The following is a 10,137-nucleotide window of genomic DNA, read 5'->3' on the forward strand; positions in this document are numbered from 1 at the left end:
TGCATTATTATTCTGAAATCCTGGTGTTGTTCAAGGTGCTCATCCTTGGAGTCCTTTCTAGTTGGAGGAGCAATATAGACTAGACTTACAGAAAGGAAACTGAACAATTTCTCCATTTGGAATTTGATTAATGAAGGGAGATAAAACAAGTAACCTCGATATGGAGTTTCACTTGAGAGAACTAGAACTGATGTCTGTCTGTCTGTACATCTTTGAAAAGTGGCTCTTCAAGAGACCCTAAAATAGTATCAAACCAGAAGATCTCTTACATACATGATGTCATAATCATCCTTCACCATGGCCTCAGGTTTTCATCTGAAACACACTCCATGAACTTTCCTTCATCCACCCATCATCAATCTATCCATCCATCATCCATCCATCCATCATCCACCCATCCATCATCCATCCATCCCTCATTCATTCATCCATCATCCATCCATCATCCATCCATCATCCATCTATCCATCCCTCATTCATCCGTCATCCATCCATCATCCATCCATCCATCATCCATCCATCCATCCCTCATTCATTCATCCATCCATCATCCATCCACCATCCATCCATCATCCATCCATCCATCCACCATCCTTCCATCTATCCATCATCCATACATCGATCATCCATCCATCTATCATTCATCCATCCATCTATCCATTCATCCATCCATCCATTGTCCATGCATTCATCCATCCATCATCCATCCATCCATCATCCAACCATCCATCCATCCATCATCCATCCATCCATCATCTATTTATCCATCATCCATCCATCCATCTATCCATCCATCCATCCATCCATCCACCATCCTTCCATCCATCATCCATCCATCCATCCACCATTCTTCCATCCATCAATCCATCCATTCATCCATCATCCATTCATCCATCATCTATTTATCCATCATCCATTGATCCATCATCCATCCATCATCCATCCATCCATCATCCATCCATCCATCCACCCATCATCCATTCTTCCATCATCTATTTATCCACCATCCATCATCTATTTATCCATCATCCATCCATCCATCCATCCATCCATCCATCCACCATCCTTCTATCCCTCATCTATCCATTCATCCATCCATTCATCCATCTAATGTTGCTTGAAGGCTAACCTGGTGCTGGGGACACAGTGTGAGCTAGAGCAGATTAGGGTCACCTTTCATTGTGGAACTCCCAGAGGCTCCAACCTTCAATTTCTATTTCCTTTTCTGCAAAGATACAAAAATGTAAAATATCTGCGGGTTGGCAGAGTAGTCAGCTGGCTGGGAAGGTTCGCAGGCCCTGGCACCCACGTCCTAGCTGTTCTCTCCCTCGAGTGTGAGCAGAACCTATCCACATGATGAACTGTCACTTCCACAACTAAAGTATGTTCTGTGGCACAAGGGTGTTGAGATGCCATTACGGTTGCTAATCAGTTGCTGTTAAGTCACCCAAAAGGAAGGCTATCCCCGGTGGGCCTGCCCTAATCAGGTGCATCTGTTAAAGGCGGCCAAGAAATTCAAAGCAGCAGAGATTGTCCTGCCAGTCTTGCAAGAGCAAACAGACCTGCAAGCTACCTGAGGCTGAGCCACGTGGCCAGGCCCCGAGGATGGGCTCTAGGAGCTGAGAGAGCTGGCTGACCGCCAGCAAGTCAACGGGGACCTGCATCCTATGACCACAGGAACTGAGGAGCCTGGACGGCACGAGTGGACGGTAGTGAGAAGCCAGGTGAGACCTAGGAACCGAGGGAGCGCGCAGTGAAGGGCCTTGGGAAGCAAAGATGCCTGGAGCAGGAGAGAGAATGTCACGGGGCACCGTGCCTCTCGCCACTTGACTCCGGCAGAGGTGACCTTCTGCCTGGCCCACCCTGAAGTCCCCTGGGTCGCAGCTACTGCGGTGGGACAGAGGCTGCACCCCCACCGCACCCAGCACCACGCGAGTAGCACAGCCTCCGAGTAGGACGTGACGAACGCGGGACCCTCCCTCCGCCACGCCTCGCGGGGCCCTGGGCAGCCTGCATCATCCTCACTCTGAGCCTCACAGAATTTCTCTGTGGAAAACCAGGGCTCGTGTGCCCACAGCGCGGAGCGCCTCCCCTCCCCACTGCAGACCTTCCCCCAGCTGTGTCCCCACGGGCAGCTCACCCGGGCTTCCCCGTCGTCTCCTCCTGGCTTTGCACGGTTGGCAGATGCTAGTCGGAAACTTCCAGAACCGGGTGTCAGACCTGCGTCCGAATCACAGAGTTTTTATGTTCCAGACACAGATCTCTGGACGTCACCTTCCCAGGGCCTAGGGCTCTGCGTTCTTACACAGTTCTCCCGAGGGTCTAGAGAACGGAAGTGTGAGGCCATTTAACCCTTCGCTGGTGGCCAAACCCATTTAGACCCTCGTAGTCCCCCGGGCAGGGTGCAGCTCTCGTGAGAAACGCCCTGCAGATACCTCCCGCCTTGGCCGTCCTCACCAGGCAGGGTCTGACGCAGACAGACCCACAGTCTCCGTAGTCCCTTGTCAGAGACGGAATTCGCAGCTGGCAACAGGACCAGGGTCGGCACTGAGTGTGGAAACTGTGCCTTCAGTTCAGGGCCAATTTGGTGACTGATCTCAGAGTTGCCCAGGGCAGGAAGATTACCCCAAACCAAGACTCTGGAAGGTCCTAAGTCCCTGTCACCTGCTTGGGGGGAGGGCATCCTTAAAGCAGTGGTCATAGTAACCTGGCCCGGAGGCCCTGTCCTGAAGCGTGGCTCTGTGGCAGGCCTGGGCATGGCGGAGAGAGGCACGGTGACCTTGAACAGCAGGGGCAGCTCTGTTGTGGAATGCTGTCTCCAAGCCGGTCGGAGCCCCGCCCTTTGTAAAGGTTAGCTCCCCAGTCCTCCCAGCAACCATAAGCAGATGTCATCACGTCCCGTGAACACAGATAAGAGAACTAAGGCTCAGAGGGGTCAAGAAACTTGCCAGGGTCACTCAGCCACAAGACTCCAGAAAGCCACGCGTATCATCTACTGTCTCCCCTCCCTTGTTTGGCTCACATGTAGACATGGTCCCTTTCCCCCGCCCAGTGTGATAGAAGTCAGCCAAAGGGATATCAGCTGAATCTCCTGAGACTTGGCTACACATGATCTGCATCAGGTCGCAGTCAGCTCACAGTAACGCCTGCACCGTGACATCCACCTGGAGACCTCAGTCACCAGGTGTACCTCCAAACGCCACAAAATGAATTTCTGACCCTGGCTCCTCTCCAGACCTTGCGTTCTGACAGCCAGCCCCCCGTGGCAGGTGCAGGGAAGGGCTGGAAGAACATGGCAAGTGGGCAACATTGCGACCCACGGGTGGTTTCATCTCTTGCCTCTTGGATGTCCCTGCTCCTGTGTTTGGACCGAGGCTACCAGCCGTTGGCAACGGAGGTGAGTGGCCGAGGTTTCTAGGAGGAGCACCAGGCGAGAGGCATGACCCAGAGACGAGGCAGTGTTCCTGACCTGTTTGTGGGGTGGCAAAGCCAATTGAAATATTGATTGTCCTCAGTGAAACAGCCTTGCCTCCACCCTCCTGACTCTGGAGGGCCAGGGCCTTCGGGGTAGACACTGCCCAGCCTCCGGCAGAAAGACTTCAGGAGGACAAGCGAGACTCTGAAGGCTGATCGGACCGAATGCCCTCAGCCAGGTTTGGGGGCAGGTAAACTGTTGTGCACCTTGGATCACTGCCAGAAGAAAGGGGATGTTTGTTCTCCCTCCTGTGTGGTCGCAGGGACGTCTTCATTCCCTGAATAACGCTATCTTCCAGCCCGAGCACTGCGGACTTGAGTGCTTTCCTTTCACACAACCTCGGGGCTCACCCCAACCCTGGAGGACGGGCATCAACCCCAAAGGGGCTTCCCTCAACCCCTGCAGTCCCGGCCGTGATGGGGGGCGCAGACTCCGGCTGACACCGGGCAGCAAGCAGCGTGGGGCTGTGAGCCTGGGGGGGTGAGGGAACTGAGCCCTGTAACCACCCTGCCCTGGAGACAGCGTCCACGCTGCACATGGGGAAGGAAACTGAGCGCCCTGCTCTCACTGAGTCGAGGAGGTGGACATCAGGATCCAGAGAGGCTGAGATACCTAGATTGTATGAGGCCGATAGCAGAGAGAATGCAAGAAAAGAGAGTTCTGGCACCTGCAAGGGTCCCTCCAGTCTTGGCTGGATGCTCATTGGCATAGGCTTGAGAGAAAAACCACCTGAAACCAGGCGAACTACCAGAAAACAGTCAGTGGGCGACCCCAGGACCATGGGCATGGTGGAAAGATCTCACACACACGGACAGTAGCAAGTCCTCACAAGGGTCCTGCCCTAACGGGGGGAGGGGGGCAATTAGCCCTGGATCAGGGTCTCTCCGCCTCCATGTATGGACATTTCAGGCTGGGTAATTCTTTACTGTTGAGGGCAGAGTGCTGTCCCGGGCACTGTAGGATATTTAGCAGCATCTCTGGCCTCTACCCAGTAGGTACCAGTAGCATCTTCCTGAATTGTCACAACCAAAAATGCCTCCAGACATCACCAAATATCCCTTGGGGGAATCATCGCTGATCGAGAGCCATTGCCCTAAACGTAAGTCTGCTGAAACGCCTCAAAAAGACCAAACCAATTTCCAGCAACCGCCTCCTGCCCGGACAGAGTTCAAGTCTCTCTACAAAAGTACAACACAAACACCTCCTCCAGTCACCGTGGCCTTGGCTGGGCTACATGCATACATAGTTTTTAAAAGTTAACCCTGAGAAACCACCCAAATGTCCATCAACAGGTGAACAAACAAAGACAATGTAACATAGACATGCAATGCAACATCATTGAGCCTTGAACAAGAAAGAAATCCTACTGTTTGCAACAACTTGGATGAGAGCAGAGGATACTGTGCTAAGTGTTTCCCAGAAGGGCACACACTGCATGATTCCCCTTACGTGAGGTCTCCAAGCCAGTTGAATTCACAGAGCAGACTATGGCCAGGGGCTGGGAGCAGGGGACAGGGAGGTGTGGTCCAGTGGGTATGAAGCTTTAGTTGTGCTGTCGCAGTCTGCTGTGCCCTACGGCACCTTCGGTAACAACATGCCTCTGTGCACTTTCAAGTATGCCAATGGGATGATTGCGTGCAAAGTGTTCTTTCCACCAAAAACACACAAAAATCAGCCCACAAAAGAATACAAGGAAATGATTAGAGACGATGGGTATGTTTAGTTCCTTGAGTGTGATGATGGTAACATGAGTGTTTATATTGCCCAAACTCGCCCTGGCCAGTTTGGCTCAGCGGTTAGAGCGTCGGCCTGCGATCCGGAGAGACCCGGGTTCGGTTCCCGCTAAGGGCACGTACTTCGGTTGCAGTTTGTCCCCGGCCCTGGTTGGTCGTGCGGGTGGCAGCCACTCGATGTGTCCCTTCACGTCGATGTTTCTCACTCTCTCTCCCTTCCTCTCTCTCCCTCCCACTCTATCTGTACAAAAAAAAAATAGAAAAAAAAATATATATATATTGCCCAAACTCATCAACATGTACAGACTATGTAAAATTTGCATACATCAAAAATAAAAATAAAAATAAAAGTTCACCATGATTCTTACATTCGACCAGAATTGAGCACCACTAGCTACATCCAAAAACAAAACAAAACACACGAACAAAGAAGGGAGATAAAAATGACAGAAGCTCTGAGGAATCTTGAGGGGCGTGGCCCAATGGCGGTCACTGAACACTGGAAGTGTCCCGGGCTATCTCCTGATTCACTGTATTAGGGACTGTCGGCTCTAGGAAGACAGATGGTCAAGCCTTGGCTTGCAGGCCCCAGCCTGTGCCTGTCACCAGAAACTTCTCGACAATCAGTTAGGAGATGCCAACTCACATTCAAAGCCCGGGAGGTGAAAACACATCTCTGAATTCCACGTGGTTCTCCTTCCAAGGTCAGTGAAACCATCTGTGTCTGCCTCCTGGGGAATCTCAGAACATGACCGGGCCTGCCGGGTTGACAGCAGCCAGAACTCCCAGACGGATCCATCCCATTGCCCAGCTGTGGCTGGTTGGATGTCTGAAACGTATCAGGTATGTATGTACGCAAGGGTAGGAAGGCCCTCAAAACACTGTTTTCAGTCGTTTGGGGCATGTAGGAGTCAGCAGGGATGGCGCTTTGCAAACAGGAAGACCAGGTACTGAGCACCTCTGCACCAGGGGCTTCCAGCCCTGGTTACCTGTCCGCGCAGCAGGTCAGCTCCTCATTCCTACAGAAAGGCGGTGTGAGCAAGCGCATGGGCGTGGCGGGCCCAGCAGAGTGAGGCTGGCCCCGTTCATCTCTGGGGAGAGGCCACACCCCCAAGCGCCGCCAGTTCGGGACTAAGGCCACAGTCCTAGAAAAACGCCCGTCTTAGACTTTAAACGCGACCAAGCAGACGAGTCGGTCCCCGTGGGAAGGACTTGAAATTCATAAAGTTTTTACAGAAGCAAAAATCTCCCAAATTCAACAGCCCGCTTCTGTCACCTCTGTGCACTGAGAGTCCATTCCAGTGACTTCGCTCATTTTTCAACCCATTGAGTACTTTATGGGCAAAGCCCCGGCAGGTTAACCAATGGCCTTGGAGCCTGCGGGGGAGAAGGGGCCACTGGGCCACGTCTAACAGGACCCAGGGGCCGCCCACTGGACTCTCATCCGTGGAGCTTAGAAATTGAGCAAGGAAGTTGCCCCGTTTCTGGTTGTCCTCATTGAAACGGTGCTGGCACGCCCCCGGGGAATACTCTGAACAGCTCCGTGGATGTGGACGATTTTAGATTCTGAAAGAATATTTAGATTCCGAGGAGAGCTCGGAACTCTGAGGGACAGAAAGCCCAGATCCTATCTGACGGTGTTCACAGTTGATCTGCCTTTGAATGGGCGAAGCAGGCCCTGCCTGGACCACTCTCCAATCAGTGAGGAGCACCCAGCAGACCAGCCGGATTGTTGTGGGAGGGTCTCGGACTCATTTTACCATAAGGCTTTAGACTCCGGTTCCATCCCCCCAGCAGGCACACAACCTCCATTGTGGGCTCTCCCTGGTAACAGAGGCGGGGGTGGGGGAGCTGGGCGACGGAAACATTGTAGCTGTGATTGTCCCTATGCCTGAAATGCTTTACAACCTCCTGCAAAGATGCATTGTTACCACTTTATTATCTTCAATGTTGCTTTAGGAATAACTTAAGTTTTGTGCATGAAGAAAAAAAAAATGGGAGCACAAGAGGGGCTCCTTGCCATTTAGAATTTACAATGTGGCCATGGACACTTTGTCAGGTGCAGGAGGATGTAATTCAACAAGTTTTTCTCTCTCTGGAGGACTGGAAATCATCTCAGTGAAAATTAACAGAATGATAAAACTCTGTCCCCATCTGATTAATTACGTGTGAATAACAACATCTTGGTTGATTTCAACTGTATTCTAATTGCACACCTTTGGCACTGGTTCACTGGGCAATGAACTAATGAAAAACTATTACTGAATTTAATTAACACCATTATTTCTGTGGCCTTTGTATCTCTGTTGTGAACGTGGAAATTCACAGTCCCGGGACTAGAACTGGAAGAAGCCTGCCTTGATCCCTGCAGAACAGGTTCTCCCGTTGCCCTAGAATAAGGAAGCCAGTGTGGGGAACAAAACACCCGGAGTCCTTGCCAGCATCATGGGGAGCCTGTCCTAATAATAGCATCAATATTCAGAAAGGTTACCTTTTCATAAAACATTAGCAATTTGCATGTTGCATTTTTCAAAAGAGATGGGTAAGTGAGCTATACCCGAGTCACTTACAGTGTCATTCATAATTTATTCCATGAACAATAAAGAGCGATCGGATTGCACGCGTGTTTACTTTCTGAACGGTAACGGCTTGTAGCTGATACTAGTTGCCGAATACGAATATGTTTCCGAGTAACTTGTTCATCTCATTTTCACATCCCAAATCCCCGAAGTTCCTTTTTCCCCCACAAAATAGTCTCTGCCTGAAAATCTGAGCTCACCCTCAAAACATAAAAGACCGTTCTCACCGGCCTAACTGAAGCCATCCATGTTACCTCGGGGGAGGCGAGCTGTATTTTTCCCGCTGCCGATCACACCAGGAAACAAACAAGAATTTGTGTTTAAAGACAGGTGGTTGCAAATGTGTGGCTAAGATTATTTAACTCCCAGAAATGTACTGCATCACTACATGTAAATCCAAATTCTCCGGCTCTTTGGAGCACTAATAAATATTTGCAAATGCCGACATGTGTCAGGTATAAATTACAGTCATTCAATACGCTTCTCCCCGCCCCATATTTCAAAAATGGAACTAAATTCCAGGATGTGCAAGTCTTCTCCAAGTGCCAGGGGAAAAACTACAAGAAAAAGACGGATGTATTCATGCAGACGGAGCATCTGCAGGGTCTGTGGGCTGGGCAGCTGCCCGGTGCCTCCATGGGGCGCGTGCCCCCTGCTCCCGCCCAGGCCCCCCGTACCTCATATCTGCTGGCCGTCCGTTCGGCTGCCTTCAGGCCGTGGTACATACGGATGATACACACTTTGGCTCTTCTCTGGGAGGGAAACCAGCTGCTCTTCACGAAATCCATGACCATCACATGGTTCTTCAGCTCCGTCCTAAACGTTCTGATCTGGAAAGTTCGGTGCACAGCCGGCCCCGCGTGGCGGGCAGCACACCCATTCTGATGGCTGTTTGCAGGCATTCCAGGGTGCTGCATGACACTCGCAATCTTGTGACTCCGGCTCGCGAGCCTGGCAGACACGATGCTCTTTGTTTAGTCCAGGTACTGAGTGCGGCAGGAGGGACTTGGGGAGCACCCGGCTCTGACCTCTCCCGGAGACTTCCAGCCCCACGGCTCCCTGTCCTCATACCCCAGCGGCCCAGGTGCAGGGGGTGCACGTGGAACTCGCGAGGGACCTTTACGGGCCATAAAAAGGCTCCTCGCTGCTGTCCGTTCGTCCCCGAGCTCCCGCCTGTGTTCTCCGGTCACTGGTTCTCTGATTTCAAAGACTCATTTCTCTTGCCCGCTGCACTCATGTCCTGACACAGAGCTGGCTGCACTCATGTCCTGATGCAGAGTTGGCTGCACTCATGTCCTGATGCAGAGCTGGCTGCACTCATGTCCTGACGCAGAGTTTGCTGCACTCATGTCCTGATGCAGAGTTGGCTGCACTCATGTCCTGATGCAGAGTTTGCTGCACTCATGTCCTGACGCAGAGTTTGCTGCACTCATGTCCTGATGCAGAGCTGGCTGCACTCATGTCCTGATGCAGAGCTGGCTGCACTCATGTCCTGATGCAGAGCTGGCTGCACTCATGTCCTGACGCAGAGCTGGCTGCACTCATGTCCTGATGCAGAGCTGGCTGCACTCATGTCCTGACGCAGAGTTTGCTGCACTCATGTCCTGACGCAGAGTTGCTGCACTCATGTCCTGATGCAGAGCTGGCTGCACTCATGTCCTGATGCAGAGCTGGCTGCACTCATGTCCTGATCAGAGCTGGCTGCACTCATGTCCTGACGCAGAGCTGGCTGCACTCATGTCCTGACGCAGAGCTGGCTGCACTCATGTCCTGACGCAGAGCTGGCTGCACTCATGTCCTGACGCAGAGCTGGCTGCACTCATGTCCTGATGCAGAGTTTGCTGCACTGGCTGCACTCATGTCCTGATGCAGAGTTTGCTGCACTGGCTGCACTCATGTCCTGACGCAGAGTTTGCTGCTCTGGCTGCACTCATGTCCTGATGCAGAGCTGGCTGCACTCATGTCCTGACGCAGAGCTGGCTGCACTCATGTCCTCGATGCAGAGTTTGCTGCACTCATGTCCTGACGCAGAACTGGCTGCACTCATGTCCTGATGCAGAGCTGGCTGCACTCATGTCCTGATGCAGAGCTGGCTGCACTCATGTCCTGATGCAGAGTTGGCTGCACTCATGTCCTGATGCAGAGCTGGCTGCACTCATGTCCTGATGCAGAGTTGGCTGCACTCATGTCCTGACGCAGAGCTGGCTGCACTCATGTCCCGATGCAGAGCTGGCTGCACTCATGTCCTGACGCAGAGCTGGCTGCACTCATGTCCTGATGCAGAGCTGGCTGCACTCATGTCCTGATGCAGAGTTTGCTGCACTGGCTGCACTCATGTCCTGATGCAGAG

The 10,137-nt window shown here is 52.2% G+C and overlaps 1 protein-coding gene across 1 annotated transcript in view; it reads right to left on the minus strand.

The window, feature by feature from the left end:
- CUNH10orf90 (chromosome unknown C10orf90 homolog) overlaps positions 1 to 8,704 on the minus strand; it is a 166,961-nt gene extending 158,257 nt beyond the window's left edge. The window contains exon 1 of the mRNA XM_036265908.1: positions 8,465 to 8,704. Coding sequence (XP_036121801.1) covers positions 8,465 to 8,704 — 240 coding nt within the window. The remainder of the gene's footprint in view (positions 1 to 8,464) is intronic.
- Between the last annotated feature and the right edge of the window lie 1,433 nt (positions 8,705 to 10,137).

The sequence above is a fragment of the Molossus molossus genome, unplaced genomic scaffold (assembly GCF_014108415.1).
Source record: "Molossus molossus isolate mMolMol1 unplaced genomic scaffold, mMolMol1.p scaffold_m16_p_17, whole genome shotgun sequence".
Lineage (NCBI taxonomy): Eukaryota > Metazoa > Chordata > Mammalia > Chiroptera > Molossidae > Molossus > Molossus molossus.